General features: G+C 38.4%; 1 protein-coding gene across 2 annotated transcripts in view; it reads right to left on the bottom strand.

Moving 5' to 3' along the window:
* The window catches only part of NUP62CL (nucleoporin 62 C-terminal like), an 88,408-nt gene that overhangs the window by 4,953 nt on the left and 55,911 nt on the right, over positions 1-27,544 (bottom strand). For both annotated transcript variants that reach the window (XM_062183938.1, XM_062183937.1), the window contains one exon: positions 26,374-26,485. In XM_062183938.1, the coding sequence (XP_062039922.1) occupies positions 26,374-26,485 (112 nt within the window). The remainder of the gene's footprint in view (positions 1-26,373; positions 26,486-27,544) is intronic.

The raw sequence follows: 27,544 nt of genomic DNA on the forward strand, positions 1-27,544 counted from the left end.
AGTAAAAATTAAGAAGGAATAGGAGAGTGAGGAGGGGGATTGTGGATAGAAGGGTGGGTACAGTAGGAAGAATCACTATATTCTTAAAGTTGTATTTATCAAAAGCATGAAGTTTATATTCCCTAAATAAAAGGTTTCTAGGAAAAAGAAAAGAAAAACAATTGGGGTAGTAGGAGAAAAATAAATCCTGACAGAAAAGTGGTCAAAAGATATAAATAAGAAACTTAGAAAATGACATATGGGGCTGGTGCTGTGGTGTAGCAGGTGAGGCCACTGCCTGCAGTGCTAGCATCCCATGTGGTCAAAGGTTCGAGTCCCAGATGCTCCACTTCTGATCTGGCTCCCTGCTAATGTGCCTGGGAAAGCAGTAGAGGATGGCCCAAGTCCTTGGGCCACTGCACCCACATGGGAGGCCTGGAAGAAGCCCCTGGCTTTAGATCTACCCAGCTCTGGCTGTTGTGGCCATTTGGGGAGTGAAACCATGGATGGAAAATCTCTCTCTCTCTCTCTCTCTGCTTCTGCCTTTCAAATAAATAAGTAAAATCTTTTTAAAAATGTTTATAAACAATATTTAAGTCAGTTTTAAATATTAATTTACTTATTTGAAAGGCAGAGTTGCTGAGAGAGAGAGAGAGAGAGAGAGAGATATCTTCCATCTGCTGGTTCACTCCCCAAATGGCTGCAACGGCCAGAGCTGGGCTGATCCGAAGCCAGGAGCCAGGAGCTTATTTTGGGTCTCCCAGGTGGGTACAGGGGCCCAAGCACTGGGGCCATCTTCTACTGCTTTCTCAGGCTATCGCAGAGAGCTGGATCCGATGTGGAGCAGCCGGGACATTAACCGTTGCCCATATGGGATGCCAACATTGCAGGCAGCAGCTTTATCCATCACACCACAGCACCAGCCCAGGTTTATAAACTTTTTTTAAAATACTAAACCTCCTCAGTAACCAGAAGAATGTAGATTAAACCAGAGAAATACTATATTTACCTATAAGTCTTGGCAAGGAATGATGATAATGGTGGTGATGATGACAGGAGCAGTAATATTGGAAAGAGCGCAGAAAATGGGCACCCTAATGAAATTCTGGTGAAAATTAAAATGTGTACAACTTCCCTGGAAGGAAATATATATCAAAAGGCTTTAAAAGATACAATATTCCTTCAAAGAATTTTATTTATTTTATACAATATTAACTTCAAAGAATTTTATTTATGTCCAGTAATCATGGATGTATCTTAGAATTTACCTACAGCTAGGATACTATAGCACAATTAAAAACAGCAGAAAAGTTGGAAACATTAGCCAATACCTAACAATGGGCTTAGTTTTAAAAACTATGGTATATCCATATAATGGAATACTTGGCACCCATTAAAATGCAGCCTTTTAATAACATGAAAAAGGTTTGAATGCATATGTGCTTTAGCTTTGTATTTCTCTTCTCAACCAAAAGCTGAATGCAGTATGGTGTGCACATATCAGAAGACAAATAAATTAAAAATGTATACTGGATCCAATGTTCATGCCAGGCATTGCTAAATTTTGAAGATACAGAAATAATTAAGAATGTCTATCTAGAAGCTCAGATTCAAATAACAGATGTAAATAGATAACTGTAATATTGTATGATAAATACTGACAATATAGCATATAGAACACAGCATAAATACAAATAAGGGATCAACAACTATTTGAATGATGAGTCAAGTGGTTACATAGGACAGATTACTCTTTTTTAAAACAAGATTTATGTATCTAAAAGGCAGAGTTATATAAAGGGAGGGGGAGGAGGAGGAAGAGAGAGAGGGGGAGAGAAGGAGAGGGAGAGGGAATATCTTCTATTTCCCATCAGGTAGTTCACTCCCCAACAATAGCCAGCCCCAAGATTACTCTTAAAATATATCTTAATTGGGGTCAGCACTGTGGCATAGTGGGTAAAGCCTCTGCCTGTGGTGCCAGCATTCCATCCCAGGAAGCAGAAGTGATGTCCTAAGCAATTGTGTTCCTCCACCCATGTGGGAGACCTGGATTCAGTTCCTGGATTCTGCCTTCAGTCCTGCCTAACCCTAGCTGTTTCAGGCATTTTGGAAGTGAACTAGCATTCTCTCCTTACCTCTCAAATTAATGAATAGATAAATTCTTTAAAAATTAAGCACATGAGTTTATTGCTGCTCTATTCCATAACATCTATAAAATAGCACTAAGATTTTTTTTCTTAAAAAAGAAAAAAATAACATCATAAATCTACAAGGTCAAAGACAACTAGAAAGAGAACAACAACAAAACTTAGAAAACTACAACTCTATTCATGCTGGAGAACCCTAGAAAGGAGACAGAATTAATAGAACTAGGTAATTCAAAGTGGTGTTGAAAGTGGAGGTGAAAACAGGATCATGAATGATTAAGAAGCAGATTCTTCTCTTACATCCAGTTCATTCTCCATACTTTTCAGCACATGACATTTCTTTGGAGAGAATGAACCAGGTAAACTCTAGATCAGGGGCACTAGGAAGAACTGAAGGCAAATATTCTATACCAAAACCAAGAATTATGTGAGAGTTCACAAGGAATTAAGTGAAAGCCCACAAGCTGAACACTGAACCGCCAGTTCCCTCGCTAACAGTTCCTAAAGCACTGTAAAACTAGGCCTATTAGTCTCTATCCAGTAGTTGGAAGATTCTTCTACAGAGAATTTGACCAGTTAAAGAGAAATATCCTAAATACAGCAGTTGGAAGTCCCCCAACGGAAACTTCTCACCAAATTATAGTAAGTTACCAAGCTCCATTTACAAAATATATTAGTGTAGCCCTCTTAAATATAAATGGATTACCAACAATCACCAGACATTTGAAGATGGCTTCTAACATGAGAAAGACAAACAAAAGAGAAAAAGAATACCAAAAGAAGCAATTTGGAAAGATTTTTAAAAATATTCTCAAAGACTAAATCCATGAAATAAGGACAAGTTGCTATTTAAAATGCACTACAGGGGCTGGTGTTGTGGTGTACCAGGTATAGCCACTGCCTGTGATGCCGGTATGCCATATGGGTGCTATTTCAAGTCCCGGCTGCTCCACTTCTGATCCAGCTTCCTGCTAATGTGTCTGGGAAAGCAACAGGAGATGGACCAAGTTCTTGAGCCTCTGCACCCATGCAGGAGGCCCGGAAGAAGCTCCTGGTTCCTAGGTTGGATCTGGCTCAGCCCTGTCCATTGTGGCCATTTGGGGAGTGAACCAGTGAATGGAAGATTTCTCTCTGTCTCTCCCTGTCTCTCTGTAAATCTGCCTTGTAACTAAATAAAAATGAATCTTAAAAAAAAGAGAGGATGCTGACAAAATAAAATGCACAACAACCAAATCATAAAACAGCGTAAGTTCTTTTTTTAAAGGATTTTATTTATTTATTTGAAATTCAGAATTACACAGAGAGAGAAGGAGAGGCAGAGAGAGGGGTCTTCAATACACTGGTTCACTCCCCAACTGGCCGCAACTACCGGAGCTGGGCCGATCCAAAGCCAGGAGCCAGGAGCTTCCTCCAGGTCTCCCATGCAGGTGCAAGGGCCCAAGGACTTGGGCCATCTTCCACTGCTTTCCCAGGACATAGCAGAGCTTGGTTAGAGGTGGAGCAGCCGGGAATCAAACCAGTGCCCATATGGGATGCTGGCACTGCAGGCAGCAGCTTTACTGGCTATGCCACAGCACTGGCCCCAATAAATTCTTGCAAAATAAAAATTATAGCAGAAAGCAAAGGTCAATAGAAAGACTAGAATTAAAAGTTGAGAACATATTCTACAGAATTTAGTAAAAATCTAGAGACGATAGGAGAGAAAAGGTGTTTAGATCATTACAGAGAATCAAACATTAGAATAACAGGATTTCCAGAAAGAATAATTACATTGGGAAGGAAATTAGCAGAAACCTAATTCAAGAAAACAGCCCTAAACTGAAAGAAATGTTTTCTTTATTCACCAATACAAGACTCAGTGGATGAAACAGACTCACAATCTAAGCACATCACTTGAAATATCAGTATTCTGTGGAAGACACTAATACCTTTCCATAGAAAAAAGTGAAGAGATTCCACAAAGATTCAGGACTCATATGGCCCTCAAAGTTAGTAAATACTAGAATACCTCCCAAAGTTCAAGGGACAATTATTTCTAAGCTGGAATTAAATACCTAATATTATCAATTAAGTGTGAGGGAAGAATATATATCTTTTCAAGCATACAGGAACTCGAAAACTTACTTCCCATGTGCTTTCTCTCTCTCTCTCTCTCTCGAAACTGGGAATGTGTACTATAACAGGAAAAAGCAGATAAACCATGAAACAAGTGGCAAAAGTTAAGAGCCACAAAACTGGAGAGTCAATAGAGAAGCAAATACAAGAATGTTGTAGAGGAAAAAACCTAGCTGAATAGCAGGGCAAAACAAATCCAGATGGTAGAACAGAGATTAGAGGACTCTAGGAGAGATAAATTTAAAAAGATGAAATTGATATAAATTAAAAGCATGGAATTGGTGAATGAAAGTACTGGCCAGTATGTAGAAAATTAAGCAAATGAGAAAATAAAATTCAAAGAAAAACAACAACTTGTAAAAGAAATACATAATATGATATGCTACATGGTAAGAACATGAATAATATTTATATAATTATAATTCAAGTATTAAATATTGACTCATGAAATTTCCTTATTTATTTATTTGTTCTTAGCTATTTCAGTTGTCTTTTGCAATTTTTCTTTTTACTACAGCAAAATATATTCTGTGGTGGAGGCCTTTGACTGTTTTTTTTTTTTTTAGATTTATTTTTTATTTATTTGAAAGGCATAGTTACTGAGAGAGGAAGAAGAAGAGACAGTGAGAGAAAGATCTTCTATCCACTGGTTCACTCCCCAAATGGCCACAATGGTTGGGGTCAGGAGCCCGGAGCTACTTCTGGGTCTCCCATGTGGGTGCAGGAGCCCAAGGACTTGGGCCATCTTTTGCTGCTTTCCCAGGCATTAGCAAGGAGCTGGATTGGAAATGGAGCAGCTGGGTCTTGAACCAGTGCCTGTATGAGGTGCCAATGCTGCAGGCAGTGGCTTAACCAACTGTGTGTCAGGGCCAGCTCCTAAAATTTATGATATACATATGGGGGAAGATGAGGAAAATGTGTGTGTATGTGTGTGTGTGTTTGTATTCATGTGCATGTGTATCACGTACACCCATATATATGATGTAAGAAATTAAATCTTCAACTCCCATTTTGGAAAGCTAGTAGAGAAGGCCTAATATGGAAAAACTAATATGTAAAAGTATACATGACATTTACACATATAAACAGTTAAAAAACAGCTACAATAATTGTAAGTGATTACATTTGGGGAGTAGGAAATTGGGTGGACAAGGAGCTGATATTTTTCATAAACCTTAAAAAGTTATTCTACTTTCAAGGTCAGAGATGCAGAAGGTCTGAAGTAGGAATGTGGCAATGTGAATCTACTTAGAAGGGATTCAATGGGGACAGGTGCTGTGGTGCAGCGGGTTAAAGCCCTGGCCTCAAGTGCTGGCATCCTATATGGGCACCAGTTCTAGTCCCGGCTGTTCCTCTACTGATCCAGCTCTCTGCTATGGCCTGGGATAGTAGTAGAAAATAGCCTAAGTGCTTGGGCCCCTGCACCCGCGTGGGAGACCCAGAAGAAGCTCTGGGCTCCTGGCTTTGGATTGGCGTGGCTCTAGCTGTTGCAGTCATCTGGGGAGTGAACCAGTGGATGGGAGAGCTCTCTCTCTCTCTCTGTACTGTCTTTGAAATAAATAAAATAAATCTTTAAAAAAAGGGATTCAAGGCCGGCGCCGAGGCTCAATAGGCTAATCCCCCGCCTAGTGGCGCCGGCACATGGGGTTCTAGTCCCGGTCTGGGTGCCGGATTCTGTTCCGGTTGCCCCTCTTCCAGGCCAGCTCTTTGCTGTGGCCCAGGAGTGCAGTGGAGGATGGCCCAAATGCTTGGGCCCTGCACCCCATGGGAGACCAGGAGAAGCACCTGGCTCCTGCCTTTGGATCAGCATGGTGTGCTGGCCACGGCAGCCATTGGAGGGTGAACCAATGGCAAAAGGAAGACCTTTTTCTCTGTCTCTCTCTCTCACTGTCCACTCTGCCTGTCAAAAAAAAAAAAAAAGGATTCAACAGCTATTTAAAAAGTGTGATCATCAATATTTATTGAAGAAATAGAAAGAGCCTGCCTAAGATTCCTGAGTAAATAATAGTAATCAACAGTTAAGGAAAATAACTGGGTCCGAGAGGCCCAGAAGAGTCTGAAAATAGTGAGTTTAGTTTTTGATGAGTTTAATTTGAGGTTCCTTTGGGATATCTATGTCTGTTGCAGATGTTTGTTAACATGGAACTTTATATTGTATAGTAAAAGAACCATTAGTGAAATTGATAGTTGGAGATAAATGACAACTGGGGTTAAAAGATTACTGATTATCAGAAATTCCTTAAAAGAGAATAATATTAGGAACAAAGAGAGTTCTCAAATCAATAATCCATGTTCAGACCTTAAAAAATGAAGAGCAAGACTGTTATTGTACAATGTAATACTTTGTCCATTTTAGTATTTTATTGTTCTAGTACTAGTGGTTGAACTCTGTAAATAACACACAATTATTCTTAGGTGTTTAAATCTTAACTGAAAAGTGATCCCGGTTAAATATAAGAGTGAGAAAAAGAGAGGGAGGAGATGTACAATTGGGAACATGCTCAATCGGACTTGCCCCAAACGATGGAGTTAGAAATGTGCCAGGGGATTCCAATACAATCCCATTAAGGTGGCATGTACCAATGCCATCTTACTAGTCTATGTGATCAATTTCAGTTCACAATTGATCACACTGATAGGTCTAAGAGTCAAAGGGATCACACAAACAAGACTAATGCCTGCTAATACTAACTGATAAAATCAGAAAGGGAGAGAACGATCAAACATGGGAAGTGGGATACACAGCAGACTCATAGAATGGCAGATGTCCTAAATAGCACTCTGACCTCAGAATCAGCCCTTAAGGCATTTGGATCTGGCTCAAGAGCCTATGAGAGTATTTTAGGTATGGAAAGCCAAGACACTCTGGAAAAAAAAAGAAGACCTAAATGAAAGATCTCAGCGAGTATGATCCCAGTGGAAAGAACGGGGCCATTAAGGTAGGAGGTACCTTTCTCTGAAGGGAGGAGAGAACTTCCACTTTGACTATGAACCTGTCGGAATAAGATCGAAGTCGGCGAACCCTAAAGGCTTCCATAGCCTTGGCAACTCATGACTAGAGCCTAGGGAGATTACTGACGCCATAAACAAGAGTGTCAAATTGTTAAATCAACAACAGGAGTCACTGTGTACTTATGTCTCATGTGGGATCTGTCCTTGATGTGTTGTCCAATGTGAAGTAATGCTATAACTAGTACTGAAACAGTATTTTTACACCTTGTGTTTCTGTGTGGGTGCAAACTGATGAAATCTTTACTTAGTATATACTGAATTGATCTTCTGTATATAAAAATAATTGAAAATGGAAAAACAAAACTTGGTGTTAAATTGGAAATTACATAGAAAATTAATCATTTTTAAAAAAAAAATATCATGTAGGATCTCTGTCCTTAATGTGCTGTACATTGTGATGTAATGCTATAACTGGTACTCCAACAGTAATTTTCACTTTGTGTTGCTATGTGAGGGCAAACTGTTGAAATCTTTACTTAATATATACTAAACTGATCTTCTGTATATAAAGAGAATTGAAAATGAATCTTGATGTGAATGGAAGGGGAGAGGGAGCGGGAAAGGGGAGGGTTGCGGGTGGGAGGGAAGTTATGGTGGGGGGAGGAAGCCATTGTAATCCATAAACTGTACTTTGGAAATTTATATTCATTAAATAAAAGATTTAAAAAAATTTAAAAAAATGAAGAGCAAAATCCATACAAAGCAAGAAGGAAGGAAATAATAAAGATAAAGGCAAATATCAAAAGAAATTGTCAACAAAGTCACCATAGAGAAAATCAATGAAACAACTAATTCTTTGAAGGAAAAATCAATAAACCTCTAGCAAGATAAGAGAGGTAGAGAGAGTGAACAAATTACCAATATCAGAAAAGACACAGGGTATAGGACGACAGATCCCATGGCCATTCAAAGGATAAAAAGGAAATACTATTAACAACTTCATACTTAAATACCTAGGCCAAAACAGTTTCACTGGAGAATTATACAAAACATTTACAGAATAATTAGTATCAGGACAAATGTTGTAGTGCAGCAGGTTAAGCTGCCACTTGCAATGCTGGCTTCCCACATCTGAGTGTTGGTTAGAGTCCCAACCGCTCCACTTCCAATCTAGCTTCCTGCTAATTTTTCCGGGGAAGGCAGCATAAGATATCCAAGTATCTGGGCCCCTGCCACCCACACAGGAGATGGATGGAATTCCTGGCTCCTGGCTTCAGCCTGGTCCAGATCTGACTTTTGCAGCCATTTGGGGAGTCAACAAGTGGACGGTAAGATCTCTTTCTCTTATTTTCTCTCTCGTTGTCTCTTTCTCTGACACTCTGCCTTTCAAATAAATAAATCTTCCTTAAAGAAAAAAAATGAGTATCAATTCTTCACAGACTCCTCTAAAAAATAAGAGGCCAATTCTATCCTTTTAGGTCTGTGGTCCACTGGGAGCCTTGGATCTCCTGCAGTTTTGCAGAATACTGATAACTATGTACTCTAAAGTGGACTTCATTTAAAGAAACCTGTGGAACATTAATGGACAAAAACATGAAATAGCTTGTATGGTGGCATTCAAATGCTAGCACTATGGGAAAGCATCAAGTCCCAAATTTTTGAAGACCACAGCCTATCATCACTATGCAATCAAGATTTTAGTTTGAATAACCTCATCAAGACTTAGGTCCTGTTCAAAAGCTTCAGGTCTTATCTGCATTAAACTTCTCCATTGTACCCTCTGACAAAAATAAAAGCTTAAATAGACTGAAATCCACTAATAAATTCCATTTTATATCCCTTACTCTGACTTCTTTTCAATTTCCTTGGCCTTTAGGGTCTTTCTTATTATGTTCCTTTAGACTGGAGTCAAAGAAACAGTGCTTTCTAATAAATACATGTTCTGTGGCTATAAATTTTCATGGGAAGAGAAGCATAAACTTACCATAAGTTTTCAATTAAGTCTTCCATTATATCTTATATAAAGTAAAACCAGGAATAACACAGGGAGGATGAAGTAGTAAAAATATTTAAGGTTAGATTATACTTTCAAAAGCTATATAGTTTAGAGAAAAAGGGTCCTAAACCTAGAATTTGGTGATTTTTATTTTACTCCACTTCCTACTAGCTTTATAACTTGGAAAAATCACTTAACTTTTCTGAACCTCAACTTCATTATCTGCAGGGTGAATCTGATACTAGTTTCCTCGCCTACCTCACAGGGTTGTTGTGAGGATAAAATTAAACAATGTACACAAAAAGGACTTTAATATAAAATGTACAATGCAGGGCCCTGTTTATAGTTCCAAGTCATTCTCTAAGCTCTTTTGGGCCTAGTGATTATAGCACTTTGAAAGCATATACCAACGTCCAGGCTGGACACATGGTAACAAAAACTATGTTATTTTTTCCCCTCTGAGTAACTGGATACTATCATGGGCTATTTCTAAGGAGGTAGACTATAAATTTGCGTTGATAATGCTCTAAAGCAGTTATGGATTATATATTAATGATTTGCAAAATTTGTCTTCTCAATTGTGACTTATAATTTTTAAATGGAAAAACACAGAACAGAACATTTTGCAGGGGCTGGCATTACAGCGCAGTAGGTTAAACTGCTGCTTGCAATGCCAGCATCACAGAGTGCTGGTTTGAGTCCTGGCTGCTCTATTTCTGATACAGCTCCCTGCTAATGTGCCCGGGAGAGTAGTGGAAGATAGTCCAAGTGCTTGGGCCACAGTCACCCACATGGGAGACCAAGATGGAGTTCTAGGTTCCTGGGTTCGATCTGGCCCAGCCCTGGCTGTTGCTGCCTTTTGGGGAGTAAACCAGCAGGTGGAAAAATCTATTTCTCTTCCTGCCTCCCTCTCCCTCCATTACTCTGCATTTCAAATAAATGTTTTTAAAGAATATTTACAGTGTTTTTTTTTTTTTTTGACAGGCAGAGTGGATAGTGAGAGAGAGACAGAGAGAAAGGTCTTCCTTTTTGCTGTTGGTTCACCTTCCAATGGCCGCTGCGGCCAGCTCATCATGCTGATCTGAAGCCAGGAGCCAGGTGCTTCTCCTGGTCGCCCATGCGGGTGCAGGGCCCAAGCATTTGGGCCATCCTCCACTGCCTTCCCGGGCCATAGCAGAGAGCTGGCCTGGAAGAGGGGCAACCGAAATAGAATCCGGCGCCCCAACCGGGACTAGAACCCGGTGTGCTGGCGCCACAAGGCGGAGGATTAGCCTGTTAAGCCATGGCACCGGCCACATTTGCAGTGTTTTCTACTTGGTAAGAGCCAATATTGTTTCTAAAGATTCATTTATTTATGTGAATACTCAGAGTTACAGAGAAAGAAAGAGAGAAATCTTCCATCTTTTGATTCACTCCACAGATGGCTGCAATGGCCAGGACTGAGCCAGGAGCTTCAACTGGGTCTCCTATGTGGGTAGCAGGGGACCAAACACTTTGGCTATCTTCTACTGCTTTTCCTAGGCCATTAGCAGAGAGCTGTATCAGAAGTGAAACAGCCAGGACACCAACCAGCACCTATATGGGATGCTGGTGTTGCAGGTGGTAGCCTAACCTGCTGTGCCATGATGTTGGCCCCTGTTTTAGTATTATATATACGCATGTGCATAAATGGTCATTAAATAAAATGTATTTTTTCCTGTAGGAATAAAATTATCCTTTTATGAAAAGCAGATGACAATAAAAAAGAAAGCTACAGACTAATAAATCTCATGAACACTTAAAAATTTCCATTTAGAGGCCAGAGTTGTGGCATAGTGGGTAAAAAGCCACTGGGACACCAGCACCCCATAATGGGGCTGGTTCATGTCTTGGATGTTCCACTTCTGATCTAGCTCCCTGCTAGTGTGCCTGGGAAACACAGTAAAAGATGGCTCAAGTCCTTGGGCCCCTGCCACTCATGTAGGAGACCCAGATGAAGATCCTGACTCCTGGCTTCAGCCTGGCCCTGCGTGGCCAGTGCAGACATTTGGGGAATCAACCAGCAGATGAAGAATGTCTCTCCCTCTCTCTCTATAACTCTTTCAAATTAATAAATACATATTTAACAAAAAAAGGATTCTCCATAAATTTAAAATCCTCAATGTGTTAGCAAACAAAATCTAACAATGTATAAGAGGAATTATATATAAACCAGAAACAAGTATAACTTATGACATATATATAAAACTAACTCATTATGAAAATGTATCAATATAATACACCATAACAAGGAGTTGAAGATGGAAGACCATATTATTCTATCAATTGATGCAGAAAAAGAATTTGGCAAAATCCAATACCCATTCCTGATGAAAAAAAAAAACCTGTCAGTAAATTAAGAACAGAGGGGAATTACCTCAACTTCACAAAGAGCATCTATAAAATTCCTACAGCCAACATCACACTTAAGGAAAAAGACTGAAGGCTGGGGTTGGCACTGTGGCTTAGCAGGTAAAGCCACTACCTGTAGGGCCAGCATCCCATATGGGCACTGGTTCAAGTCCTGGCTGCTCCACTTCCAGTCCAGCTCTCTACTGTGGTCTGGAAAAATAGTAGAGGATAGCCCAAGTCCTTGGGCTCTTGCATCTGCATGGGAGACCCGGAGGAAGCTCTTGGCTCCTGGTTTTAGATCGGTGCAGCTCTGGCTGTTGTGGCCATCTGGGGAGTGAACCAGCAGATGGAAGACCTCTCTTTCTCTCTCTCTGCCTCTGCCTCTCTGTAACTCTGCCTTTCAAATAAATAATATAAATTTAAAAAAAGACTGAAGGCTTTCCATGGGCAAAGCAAGGATGTCTGCTCTCATTACCTTTACTCAAAATAGTACTGGAAGTTCTAGCCAATGCAAAAAGGCAAGTCAAAAAATATATGGCATGGGGATTAGAAGGGAAGAAATACTATACCTATTTGTAAATGAAATTCATGCCTATGTTTAAAATAATAAAAAAAATCCATGAAGAAAGACAGACAGACAGGCATTGTGGCTGTGGCTTTATGGGTTAAGCTACTGGATGCTATGCTGTTATCCCATTTGGCCACCTGTTTGTGTCCCAGCTACTCCATTTCTGATACAGCTCCCTGCTAATTTATGTGGGAAAGCAGTAGATGACCCAAGTGCTTAGGCTCCTGCCACCCACATGGGAGACCCAGATGAAGCTCCTGGCTTCAGCCTGACCCAGTTCTGGCCATCACAGCTATTTGGGGGACTGAACCAGTGTGTAGAAGATCTCTCTCTCTCTCTCTCTCTCTCTCTCTCTCTTTTCCTACCTCCCTCTCTCTCTCTCCCCTCTCTCTGTAACTCTGCCTTTCAAATAATACAAAAAAGAAAGGTAGGCAAACCTAGAAGTAAGACATGAGTTTAGCAAGGTCAAAGGGTATAGCATTGGCACACAAAAATTATGTCTTTATTAACAATGAAGATACAAAAACTAATACCATTTATAATCACTAGAAAGAAAATGGAACATTAAGGTATAAGCTCAACACATCCAAAATATTTACATGATATGGGAGATGAAAATTTCAAAATGCTGATGTAAGAACTAAAAGATTTAGATATACTTGGGGACATTTTATGTTAATGGAAGGGAAAGCTCAACATAGTAATATGGAAGAGAAAGCTCAACATAGCAACTCTCACCAAACTGATCTGTAGAGTAAAGTCAAGCCCAATTAAATACAATAAATTTTTACGGAAATGCAGAGAAACTAAAATAACTGAAACAATCTTGACAAAGAAGAATAAAACGAGAGGACTCACTCTACCAGATATTAATGCTTACTATACCACTATAGTAATAAAGACAGTTACACATGGTTGGAAAGAAAGACATATATATCCATGGAATTGATACCTCACAGCAAGATCCACACAAATACAACAAACTGCTTTTTGACAAAGGTACAAAAGCAATTCAATTAAGGAAGGAAAGACTTTTTAACAAAAATTCTTGATCTAAACTTATATATTATACAAAAATTAAAACAAAATGGATCACAGCCTGAAATATAAAATGATGAAATCTACAGAAAGAAAAAAAGGGGAAAAAAACAACTTTGGGATATAGGAATAGGCAAAAAAGTTCTTAGACATGACATCAAAAGCAAAATCCATATAAAGAAATATTGATAAATGGAATTCATAAAAATTAAAAACTTCTGTTCTGTGAGCAACTTTGCTAAGAAAATGAATAGGGGCCGGTATCGTGGCATAATGGGCAAAGCCACCGCCATTACCTATGGGTGCCACTTCCAGTCCTGGGTTCTCTGTTTCCTATCCAGCTCCCTGCTAATGTACTTGAGAAAGCAGCAGAGGATGCCCCAAGTCCTTGGGTCCCTGCACCCATGTGGAGACTGGGAATAAGCTCCTGGCTCCTGGCTTCAGTTTGGCCCAGTCCTAGTTTCTGTGGCCATTTGGCAAGTAAACCAATGGATGGATGATTGTTCTTTCTCAGTCTCTCCATCCCTCTCTCTCTAACTCTGCCTTTAAAATAAATAAATCTTTTTTTCAAAAAAGGAAAATGAATAATCTCTGTCTTTCCCTCTCTTTCTCTGTAACTCATCTTTCAAATATATAAACAAATAAATCTTTTAAAAAAGAAAATGAATAGATAAGCTATAGGCTATGAGAAAATATTTGCAAACAATATATGAGATTAGTTAAAAAATTCATGGAAAATAGATGTCTATTTTGGTTCAAATAATTTTGAAAGCTATGTCTCTCAGGCATCTTCCAAAGGTTCACAAGAATGCATATTATGAAAAAACTAGGTATGGATTTAAATTTTTGCTTTGTACCAAAATAAGCTTATGCTTTAACTTTGTTTTCCCCTGCATTTTGTGAAGTGCCTTCATATCTGACAAAGGATTTGCATCTAGAATACATGAAGACCTCTTCAAATTCAACAATGAAAATCAATCCAATTAGCAAATGAGCAAAAATCGTGCACAGACATTTCATTGAAGAGGATATACTGATGGCAAATAAGCACAGGAAAATATGTTGAACATCAGTAGCTATCAGGGAAGTGAGAATTAAAACTGCAATGACATCACCACGCTAAATGACAGTGAGGACACAGATGAACTAGATCATTCATCTGTTATTGGTGGGCATGTAAAATGATGCAGGCATGCTGGAAAACAGTGTGGCATTTTCTAAACCAAACATGCAACTATCATATGACTCATCAACTGCCAACCTGGACATTTATCCTAGAGAAACGAAAATGTATGTTCACACAAGAACCTGTACAGAAGTGTTCACAGCCATTTCACTCACAATATCCAAAAACTGGAAACAGCTCCAGATGTCCTGCAACAGGTGACTAGTTAAACAAACCATACTATACCCATACTATAGAATACTATTCAATAATAAATGGAATTGAACTATTGGTGCACAAAGCAACTCAGGTGAATCTCTGGGGAATTATGCTGAGTGGGGGAAAAAAAGCCAATTCCAAAAGGTTACAAGCTGTATAATTCCATATATATATGGAATATATATATATATTATATATATATATATATATTATATATATATATATATATAATATATATATATTCCATATATATATATATATATGGAATATATATATGGAAAATATATAATATTTTGAAATGATAAAATTTTAGTAACAGAGAATAGATTAGTGGTTGCCAGGAGTTGGAAACAGGAAGACGGTGTAGGGGGATGTGGTATTAGGGAGGTGAGTGTGACGGTAAATGGAAACATTAAGCAAAATGTGATATAGAACAATTTTCTATCTTGATATGATAATGGATATTCAAACTTAAATACGATAAAAGTACAGAACACACATATACACACACACTCCTGGGGAAGCCTAAATGAGATGGTTATATTGTATAATTTTCAGTATCCTAGTTGTGCTGTTGTACTATGGTTCAGTAAGTTGTTAATACTAGGGAAAACTAGATGAAGAATAAGTAGGATTTTTATATTACTTCTTACAACTACATGTAAACTTACGATTACTTCAATAAATATTTCAATTAAATAAGAGCCAAACACAAAGTTTTTAATTTCCAACCTCTTCTACTAGAAGCACCAGTTCAGTAGGTACATAATATGACCCCTAATTTATGCCAGACAACGGTTTCACCAAATCTGTTCTTACTGATTAACATGATATCATTTGTTGCTACTTGCTAAGCCAATCCCACATTTTAAGGTTTTAGTTATTGTAGAATCTACTTTCTGTAATTACTTGGGTTGGGCTGGTATTTAAAAGCAACCTTGAATGCTTAGGAGTTTAATATAATTAAGGTTTATTTCTTGTTCAGAAAGGGAGGGAGGGGCAGAGAGAAGAGAGAACACTGTTCTTTCCTAAGGCTTGGCTACTTTTAAGAAAGTATCCACTTTATTAAAATTAAAGTAGCATTCTTAACAAGTATACTTGAATTTTTAGTGCTAATGATGCCTGATGGGAAGAAGAGCGTTTATAGAGATGTACAAAGCACTCGCTCATCTCTGCCATGAGAATTCACATCCTCATCTTGCCACTAATACATCAAGGTGGTGACAAGACACTTTGCTTGTGCACAGCATCATCCTTTTAACAAAGTTAATACAAAATACACCTCAAGGAAGAATATTAGGGGCCGCCACTGTGGCGCAGTGGGTTAATGCCCTGGCCTGAAGCACCGGCATCCCATATGGGTGCCGGTTTGAGACCCGGCTACTCCACTTCCCATCCAGCTCTCTGCTATAGCCTGGGAAAGCAGTGGAAGATGGCCCAAGTCCTTGGGCCCCTGAACCCACGTGGGAGACCCAGAAGAAGCTTCTGTCTTCTGGTTTTGGATCAGTGCGGCTCTGGCCATTGCAGCCAATTGGGGAGTGAACCATCGGATAGAAGACTGTCTCTCTCTGCCTCTCCTCTCTCTGTGTAGCTCTGACTTTCAAATAAACAAATAAATCTTTTAAAAAAAAGGAAGACTATTGAAAGAAAAGACAATAAAAGTATCTTGAGGATCAGTGTTGTAGCATAGTGGGTTAAGCCACCGCCTGCAACTCTAGCATCCCATATGTGTGCCAGTTTGAGTCCCAGCTGCTCCACGTCCAAGCCTTCTCCCTGCTAATGAGACTGGAAGAGCAGCAGATGGCTCAAGTGTTTGAACTCTGCCACCCATGTGGAGACCTGGATGAAGCTCCTGGCTTTGGCCTGGCTCAACCCTGGCTGTTGTGGCCATTTGTGGAGCAACACAGTGGGTGGCAGATCTTCCTTTCTCTTTGTCACTCTGCCTTACAAGTAAATAAATAAATAATTCTTTTAAAAAGTATCTTGGATTTTCGGAGGCAGGGGAACAAGGTAGTGAAATTATGTATTAAGTGGTCTCTACTCAATCATCCTACTGAATTATTACTTATTATTCAAGTCTCATTTCAAATTCAACTTCTCTGAGGAAGCCAACTAAAGATTATGCTTTCTTCCTTCACCACTTCCCACCCCCTCATCTATTCAAGGCAGAGGTGCCAGTGATGTTTATATCTCCTATGCTGAGTAACACAGTGCCTTTGTATTTAGTGTCACAAGTGCTCTATGGTTTCCACTTGCATCTAAAAGAACACCTTCCAATTATATAATACTTCAGTTTCCTAAATGCCTATATATGTTACCTTATTTTACTCACAGTACCCTGGAATGGAGCAAATAATTAAAAACTCAAGATGTTAAGTAATTTCCCATAGGCCAGAGCTAACAAAAATTGATACTAGGTCTTAGAAACTTCCACCTAACAGTGTTCTATTATTATTATCATTACTACTGTTATTATTATTATCATCACAGTGCATCTGTTTGTCAAATGTTGTGACATTTTAAAATAAAAAGTACTATGCTGAGCTAGTAATTGGCACCAGAGCATAACACCATTTGTTGTCCCTTCAAATGCTGAAGTGCTCAGGAGCCTATCTGAATCTCATCTGAGGAGGTTTAATTGGTAAAATCAGGTGATTTTGTTGATGAGGTAGCAATTAAGGGCCCCAAAATAGCATTATAGTAAGGCTCGAATGTATTTATTTTTTTTAATCACAAACAAAACAAAACTTCTTTGAAGAAAAATATTTCTCACAAACAATATAAATTCTGCTATCTGGGAGTGATTTAAGTTATGCTACATATAATTCATCTGGGGAGCCTCTCCAGCTTGAGGAAATTCACTTGGGCACAAAATGTACATAAGTAGGATTAGTGAGAAATCTAATTTTGTGGATATATTGAGTGTATTTAAAATCTGGATTTACATATAGAAAAGGAAGTTTGGGACGTAGGGCTCTGAGAATGTTAACCATCACATGCTCTTTCCTAACAGGAGCTGAAGACTTGCTTAATTCTAATCTTAGTACCCTAATCTAACCTACAAGAAGTTCTTTAGACTCAAGGGACAAAGATACGACAATGAATCCATCTTGCCTGTAAAGGAGAGAAGAGCTGAGCTAGAGGTTCATTAAACGATGGGAAGACATAAAATACCTTTCGATAAACTGCAATGCAAAAAAGCAAGTGTCACTAGTGAGTGTAAGGGACCCTAAAAATGAGCCTCACAAATGTGTCTTTGTGCTGCTCCACATCTCTGGCAGATCAAGAGCATTTGCTTCGCAAGTGTCTGAAGAGGAACACTGTACTCTAGAATACAAGAGATGACCTCACCCAGAAGCCAATATCACCAAGATTTCCCAAAGAATTTAAGAAAAGGAGAGGTGTAAGAAGCAACCTTGACTAGTAAATCAGATACTATTCTAGAAGACAAAAGAGGAAGAAGACACATTAACTGAAATTAAAAGGTATCTTTTGGCATCTCAACATTTGATACTTTTCAGATGAGAGGGCTGAAAGCAATTAACAAAAATGTTTTACAAATCATTTCTTGTCTAGAGCAAGCTTCTTTAAAAACTCTAAGCAAAAAAAATCAAATCAAAAATAATCACTTCAGCCGGCGCCGCGGCTCACTAGGCTAATCCTCTCCCTGCGGCACCAGCACTCCAGGTTCTAGTCCCGGTTGGGGTGCCGGTTCTGTCCCGGTTGCTCCTCTTCCAGTCCAGCTCTCTGCTGTGGCCCGGGAAGGCAGTGAAGGATGGCCCAAGTCCTTGGGCCCTGCACCAGCATGGGAGACGAGGAGGAAGCACCTGGCTCCTGGCTTCAGATCAACACAGCGCGCCGGCTGTAGCAGCCATATGGGGGGTGAACCAATGGAAGGAAGACCTTTTTCTCTGTCTCTGTCTCTCTCTCTCACTGTCTAACTCTGCCTGTGGAAAAAAATCACTACAAACAATAAATATGAACACTGGGTAAAAAGGAAGTACAATTATGATATAATCATACAAAACTGTGTCTCCAAATAATCTTAAAGGGATTTTAAGAATGTTTTATATTAATTTGTTGGAGAGGGAGAGGGGGAGGGACAGGGAGAGGGAGAGGGAGAGGGAGAGGGAGAGGGAGAGGGAGAGGGAGAGGGAGAGGGAGAGAGATCACTCATCCACTGGTTCACTCCACAAATGCCCACAACAGTTGGAGTTCGGCCAGGGCTCCCACATGGGTGGCAGGGACCCAGCCACTTAAGCCATTACCCTAATGCTTCCCAGGGTGCACATTAACAGGAATCTAGAATCAGAGGTCTAGCCAGGACTTGAACCTGGGTACTCTGACATAGGATAAGGACATCCCAAGCAGCATCTTAACCTCTACACCAAGTAACAACCACGGTAAGTATTATTTTATGGAAAAAAAAAAGAGGTATTCATGGATATCCACACATTACTAAATGGACTACATTTTGGAAATGTTACAAAGTCCCTTATGCCATTTTAGGTCCTCTAGAGTAACTCTTTCTGCCCTAAATAGCAGTCTAAATGTTGTAAGCAGTTATTAAATATTATGCAGTTCTATTCCATAAGGGATTGCAATGATTATGGATAAAATATGTTTTACTCTTTAGAAACGTGCCAGGGGATTCCAATACAATCCCATCAAGGTGGCATGTACCAATGCCATCTCACTAGTTCAAGCGATCAATTTCAGTTCACAATGGATCACACTGATAGGTCTAAGAGTCAAAGGGATCACATAAACAAGACTAGTGTCTGCTAACACTAACTGATAGAACCAAAAAGGGAGAGAATGATCCAACATGGGAAGTGGGATACACAGCAGATGTCCTAAATAACACTCTGGCCTCAGAATCAGCCCTTAAGGCATTTGGATCTGGCTCAAGAGCCTATGAGAGTATTTTAGGTATGGAAAGCCAAGACACTCTGGAAAAAAAAAAAGAAGACCTAAATGAAAGATCTCTGTGAGTGAGATCCCAGTGGAAAGAACGGGGCCATCAAGGTAGGAGGTACCTTTCTCTGAAGGGAGGAGAGAACTTCCACTTTGACTATGAACCTGTCGGAATAAGATCGAAGTCGGCGAACCCTAAAGGCTTCCATAGCCTTGGCAACTCATGACTAGAGCCTAGGGAGATTACTGACGCCATAAACAAGAGTGTCAAATTGTTAAATCAACAACAGGAGTCACTGTGTACTTATGTCTCATGTGGGATCTGTCCTTGATGTGTTGTCCAATGTGAAGTAATGCTATAACTAGTACTGAAACAGTATTTTTACACCTTGTGTTTCTGTGTGGGTGCAAACTGATGAAATCTTTACTTAGTATATACTGAATTGATCTTCTGTATATAAAGATAATTGAAAATGGAAAAACAAAACTTGGTGTTAAATTGGAAATTGCATAGAAAATCAATTTTTAAAAAAATATCATGTAGAATCTCTGTCCTTAATGTGCTGTACATTGTGATGTAATGCTATAACTAGTACTCCAACAGTATTTTTCACTTTGTGTTGCTATGTGAGGGCAAACTGTTGAAATCTTTACTTAATATATACTAAACTGATCTTCTGTATATAAAGAGAATTGAAAATGAATCTTGATGTGAATGGAAGGGGAGAGGGAGTAGGAAAGGGGAGGGTTGCGGGTAGGAGGGAAGTTATGGTGGGGGGAGGAAGCCATTGTAATCCATAAACTGTACTTTGGAAATTTATATTCATTAAATAAAAGTTTAAAAAAATGTCTTACTCTTGAAGCTTAGGGACACTTCATGAAAGAAGTATACTACTATAAAAATATTCACTGAGGAAGATGACCCAAGTGCTTGGGCCCCTGTCACCTATGTGAGAGACCTGGATGGAATTCCAGGTTTCTGGATGTCAGGGCCATTTGGGGACTGAACCAGCAGACACAAGCTCTTTTTATCTGTGTAACTATGGCTTCCAAATAAATAAATATTTTTTAAAAAAAAAAAACCTAAACTTTCTAATAATGACAAGTATAACATTTCCACTGCCTTTTCTTTTATTATGGTTTGTTAATATCAATGGGGCAATGATGGTCTGATTTATGAAGAAACAAAAAAAATGTTAATATTTCACCCCTCTTTCCCCCTCTGAGAAAAGTAGCTCTGTGTACTTAAAACAAATAACAAATTGGTTCAGAAGGATTGCCAACTCGGTCACAAGTGATCCCAGAAGCACTGGAGTTGCCACAGTTTCATTGATTGCCAACTCAAAAGACAAACGTGTGACTTCAGCACTGCCATCAAGACAACTTCAAAATAATGCTATAAATTTTTACTGAGAAAAAGGCAAGAGAAGGAACTGGTATTTGACTGTAGTTAGTATTAACTCTCAGATTTTATACTAACCGGGGGAAAGAGGAATGGATAATGTAAATGGATAAATACCAAATTTGAAAATTGGATACTACCTGTACATGTTCAGATACTCCTTAATTCAATATCCTTGTGCTTTTCTCTGATCTCTTCTATTTCAGTTATATAACTGTTGGTTCAACACAGGTTAGACAAAGAAATGGGTTGTTCCTCCATAAATTGCTCAGGGATATTGGAAAATTTATTGGACAGTGGAATATTTTAACATATTTAAAGTGTAATGTTTATTTGCCAAATCATTTTTAAAGAACTGATTCTTTCAAGATATGATCCTATTAGTGTATAATGGCTGCCATGTATTATGATGGAAAAAAATTTGTATCAACACTCAACATATTACTCATAAAAAACATTTCCCAAAAATCTTTTAAACAAATTTTTAGAGGCAGAGACATAGAGACAGAAAGTGCTAGAACAGGGAGAGACAGATATGAACCCAATCTGCTGATTCACTCTCCAAATGCCCACAATGCTGGAACAAAGCCAGGAGCAAGAAGCTCAATCCAGGTCTACTACATAAGGCTAAGGAACCCAATTATTTTGCTGCCCACATTGTAGGATCTGTTTAGGAACAAGTTGAAGTTAGTGGCCAGAGTTGCTTACTGAACCCAGGTACTCTGATATCAGAGGTAGGTGTCTTAACTCTTAGGCTAAATGCCTGCTTCTCTCCTACCATAAATCTTCTTAAAATCAGCAATTGACTTTAGATATCATTAAGCACTGTAGTTAAAATACATTTGTATTGTGAAAATACTAATTATTAGTTTTGCTATAATATTTGTGAATAAATGGATTCATTGAGTTAATCTTAAAACTGTTCAGTCTATACCCCATATTAGCATATGTGATTCAATTAACTAGTAAAAAGCAATATAAAACTTTTTTTAGTGCTACTTTTTTTTTTTTGACAGGCAGAGTGGACAGTGAGAGAGAGAGACAGAGAGAAAGGTCTTCCTTTTTGCCGTTGGTTCACCCTCCAATGGCCGCCGCGGCTGGCGCGCTGCGGTCGGCACACCGCGCTGATCCAATGGCAGGAGCCAGGTGCCTATCCTGGTCTCCCATGGGGTGCCGGGCCCAAGTACTTGAGCCATCCTCCACTGCACTCCCTGGCCACAGCAGAGAGCTGGCCTGGAAGAGGGGCAGCCGGGACAGAACTGGTGCCCCGACCGGGACTAGAACCCGGTGTGCCGGTGCCGCAAGGCAGAGGATTAGCCTAGTGAGCCGCGGCGCCGGCCAGTGCTACTTTAAAAAAAAATTATTTAATAAATATAGTAGCTTTTTCCCCCATAACCTCCCTCCCACCTGCAACCATCCCATCTGCCTCTCCCTCTCCCATCCCATTCTTCATGAAGATTCATTTTCAATTATCTTTATATACAGAAGATCAATTTAGCATATAATAATTAAAGATTTCAACAGTGTACACCCACACAAAAACACAAAGTGTAAAGTACTATTTGAGTACTAGTTATACCATTAATTCACATAGTACAACACATTAAGGACAGAGACCCTACATGGGGAAACAGTGCACAGTGACTACTGTTGTTGATTTGACAACTGACATTCTTATTTATGGCATCAGTAATCACCCTAGGCTCTTGTCATGAGTTGCCAAGGCTATGGAAGCCTCTTGAGTTTGCCGACTCTGATCTTATTTAGACAAGGTCATAGTTAAAGTGGAAGTTCTCTCCTCCCTTCAGAGAAAGGTACCTCCTTCTTTGATGGCCCATTCTTTCTGCTGGGATCTCACTCGCAGAGATCTTTCATTTAGGTCTTTTTTTTTCCAGAGTGTCTTGGCTTTCCATGCCTGAAATACTCTCATGGGCTTTTTAGCTGGATCTGAATGCCTTAAGAGCTGATTCTGAGGCCAGAGTGCTGTTTAGGACATCTGCCATTCTATGAGTCTGCTGTGTATCCCACTTCCCATGTTGGATCATTCTCTCCTTTTTAATTCTATCAGTTAGTATTAGCAGACACTAGTCTTGTTTATGTGATCCCTTTGACTCTTAGACCTATCAGTATGACCAACTGTGAACTGAAGCTGATCACTTTGACTAGTGAGATAGCATTGGTACATGCAACCTTGATGGGATTGAATTGGAATCCCCTGGAACGTTTCTCACCCTACTGTTAGGGGCAAGTCAGATTGAGCATGTGCTGAACTGTGTATCTCCTCCCTCTCTTATTCCCACTCTTATATTTAACAGGGATCACTTTTCAGTTAAATTTAAACACCTAAGAATAATTGTGTGTTAATTAAAGAGTTCATACAATGGTATTAAGTATAACAAAAAAAATACTAAAAGGAATAAAGTAGTAAGTTGTTCCTCGACAGTCAGAACAAGGGCTGATCAAGTCATTGTTTCTCATAGTGTCCATTTCACTTCAACAGGTTTCCTTTTTGGTGCACAGTTAGTTGTCACCGATCAGGGAGAACATATGATATTTGTCCCTCTGGGACTGGCTTATTTCACTCAGCATTATGTTTTCTAAATTCCTCCATTTTGTTGCAAATGACTGGATTTCACTTTTTTTTTTTTACTGCTGTATAGTATTCTATAGAGTACATATCCCATAATTTTTTATCCAGTCTTCTGTTGATGGGCATTTAGGTTGATTCCATGTCTTAGCTATTGTGAATTGAGCTGCAATAAACATTAAGGAGCAAACAGCTTTTTTGCTTGCCAATTTAATTTCAGTTCACAATTGATCATAATGGTAGGACTAAGAGTCAAAGGGATCACATAAACAAGACTAGTGTCTGTTAATACTAACTGATAGAATAAAAAAGGGAGAGAACGATCCAACATGGGAAGCGGGATACACAGCAGACTCATAGAACAGCAGATGTCCTAAACAGCACTCTGGCTTCAGAATCAGTCCATAAGGCAATCGGATCTGGCTGAAGAGCCCATGAGAGTATTTTAGGCATGGAAAGCCAAGACATTCTGGAAAAAAAAAGACCTATATGAAAGATCTCTGAGTGAGATCCCAGCAGAAAGAATGGGTCATCAAAGAAGGAGGTATCTTTCTCTGAAGGGAGGAGAGAACTTCCACTTTAACTATGATCTTGTCTAAATAAGATCAGAGTTGGCAAACTCAAAAGGCAACTCATGACAAGGGTGATTACTGACGCCATAAACAAGAGTGTCAATTTGTTAAGTCAACAACAGTAGTCACTGTGCATTTACTCCTCATGTAGGATCTCTGTCCTAAATGTGCTATACATTGTGAATTAATAGTATAACTAGTACTCAAACAGTACTTTACTTTGTGTTTTTGTGTGGGTGTAAACTGTTGAAATCTTTACTTATTAAATGCTAAATTGATCTTCTGTATATAAAGATAATTGAAAATGAATCTTCATGTGAATGGAAGAGGAGAGGGAGAAGGAGTGGGAGAGGGGAGGGTTGCGGGTGGGAAGGAAGTTATAAGGGGGGAAAAGCCATTGTAATCCAAAAGTTGTACTTTGGAAATTTATATTCATTAAATAAAAGTTAAAAAATTTTTAAAAAGAATACTATAGAGCAGTAAAAAATGAAATGCTGTCATTTGCAACAAAATGGAGGAATCTGGAAAACATCATGCTGAGTGAATTAAGCCAGTCCCAAAGACACAAATATCATATGTTCTCCCTGATTGATGACAACTAACCGAGCACCAAAAAGGAAACCTGTTGAAGTGAAAGTGAAATGGACACTATGAGAAACAATGACTTGATTAGCCCTTGTCCTGACTGTCAAGGAACAACTTACTACTTTATCCCTTTTAGTATTTTTTTTGTTCTACTTAATACTATTAGTTGAACTCTTTAATTAACACACAATTACTCTTAGGTGTTTAAATTTAACTGAAAAGTTGCCATCTGGGGAGTGAACCAGAGGATGGAAGTTTCTCATTCTCTCTCTCTCTCTCTGTAAGTCTTCCTTTTAAATAAATTAATTAATTTAATAAAAAATCCAGGGCTAAGTAGAAAAATGAGAGAAGAGACAAAGATAGGATTACTGTCTCCTTTTACTTTATTTAGAACACTCAATATTAATTCAATACAAACTGGATATGGGCCCTGCTCCATGTCTATAACTATATGTATTTATCTATGCATCAAAATTCTATCACAACAAAGTTTTGAAATGAAAATGGTAATTTAATATTTCATTAAAAGAAAATCTGTTAATACTTGATCATCTATGTTAACACAATGAAATGTTATCATGGATAATCCCAGAGTAACATATTTGATTTGTTCAACTCTAGATTCACCTAGAGAATGGCATCACTTTTATAGTTAGAAAAGACTTAAAGATCATGTAGTCTATCCTTGACATTTTGCTAAAGAAGGAGCAAAGACCCAGAGCAATTAAATGGCATAAACAAAATTTTAGTGCTTTCTGAACTATAACATATTGTCTCTGTATAATTACAAAGGCTGGTCATGTGTATGTAAATAAGAACTGTCTGAGTATAATTGGACAAAGAGTTTACCAGAGAATAATCACCATTTTTATGTAAACTTATGTATGTGTGTGTATCATTCATCACCATCTACCCATATCCTGCCCCCACTCCTAATTATAATTAATCAATAGAAAGCACAATGGAAACTCTCATAATGGGAGATTCCTCTTATCATTACTGCCATGGAGTGGGAGTGGGAAAAAGAAGACTTCATCTGGCTGCTAAGACAATAGGGAAAAATTAGAGGATATGCTCTTTAACTAGAGTACTCGTACAGAAAAAGGCAGAAAAACACAATTTTTTCTTAACAAATTAACTCATGGCAACTCAATTCTAACTCAAGCCTCAGTTGTATTTTACCATAATGCATGTACCATAATTTACCATTTTAACCATAATGCGTTTACATTATGAGCTAAGTAGTGTTCTATGGAGCAGGTGGAAATCCAATAATCATATTTAACAAAGTTTCTATGGAAAAGCATGTTACGTCTCAAAGAGTTAATTTGTCAATCTTTTAAGGCATAAGCCAGTCATAAACTAAGTACTGCTTAGATATATCTAACATATACAAACATAGATACTTACGTTTATAGAAGTAAGTAAATAAACATGTAAAAGGAAGAATAAACTAGCTAATGAGTAAGTGAACAGAAAAAAAATACAGGGATATACTTATGTGAAGAACAAGGGAGTAAATTTTGGAAACTTCTGGAGCAAATCTGTTTTTTCACTCTCCTGTGAATAACCACAAAAGCCTCATAACCTTTTTAGCCTCTAAATATTTCCTACCCCACTAAGCGTGCCTAAAACCTTCATATCTCTAGAGGCACAGTCAGGAGTACCACAGAGGACAAGAGAAGGTGAATAAAGAAACCACAGAATGCTAATTTCATATTAAATCTTGGCTGTCTACATATACAAAGCATTGAAACACACCAGGTCAGTAGTGTCAGCAGGAATTCCAAATGCATTCAGGTGATTAATAATGTCCTCGAGATCTTGGGACATTTGTTTCAGCTGAACATCTATATTTTCTGCTAATCTGTAACTGAAAAAAAAGGTAAAATGAAGAGATTAACAAGAAGTATCTTCACTATATATTGTTATTACATACAAAGATGGTACTGGAGACTAAATTTGTCCTAATTTCTCTACTTTCTTAGAGGGTTCTCAGTTATGACCAATGGCACATTTTCATGGATGCAACATTCATAATATTATTATTACCATATTCTAAAAAGACTCCAAAAGTGAAGGCTTTTATTCATTTGCCATTTTTATTGTCACCTACTTACTCTCTGGTTAATGCTCTGAAGTGCTCTAAAGTAATTCTTTTTGGATTTCAAAATACACCCATAAGACACTTAGATATATACAAGAAGTTATTTACTATTTAGAAATTTTCAATAAATGCTGCAATGTCTTCAATGATCTTGAATACATAGATTTCCAAAGTAAGTACCAAGCAACAAAAGATATTCTGAGAAATGAGCTTCACCATAAAAGGCAGATAATTCTAATTTCACAACAAATCCATTGGTTATCTGAGTTCTTAAGATCTCCATCTATACTGTTAACACACACACATACACTCACACACATGTGCATGTGCACACATACAACCAGTCAATGAATATGTTTGTGAAAATTAAAATGGTCAAGAGGATTTTTCAGCCTTAATGTCTAAGATGAAAAGATTCAGTTAGATTTGTTGGTAACTATATTTTGCTTTTCTCTGCCACAGTACAGAGTTGCCTAGATTGTTGAACATTCTAGTGAAGATTTTATCACAATATAAATCTGACTACAAAAGAGCATCTAATGTTCCAAAATTTAAAGTATAATTAGGACCATATGAACAAAAATTTTATATATTTCAAAAATTATAGAATGCATAGGAAGCAATGCAAAGAAAAGAAAAATTCACAAAGGCAGAAATATAAAAGCAGGAATAAAACTAGGGTTGTACAGATTAGCTATACTTATCACACTTAAAGTCCCTACAAAAACATTAAATTGCAAGCCTTGTAAAAATAAGCTTTCTTAACTCACTAATGAACCATTGATAAAAGGAGTCCAATTTAGTCTCCATCCAGATTGTGTAGTG

This window comes from Lepus europaeus, chromosome X (assembly GCF_033115175.1).
Source record: "Lepus europaeus isolate LE1 chromosome X, mLepTim1.pri, whole genome shotgun sequence".
Lineage (NCBI taxonomy): Eukaryota > Metazoa > Chordata > Mammalia > Lagomorpha > Leporidae > Lepus > Lepus europaeus.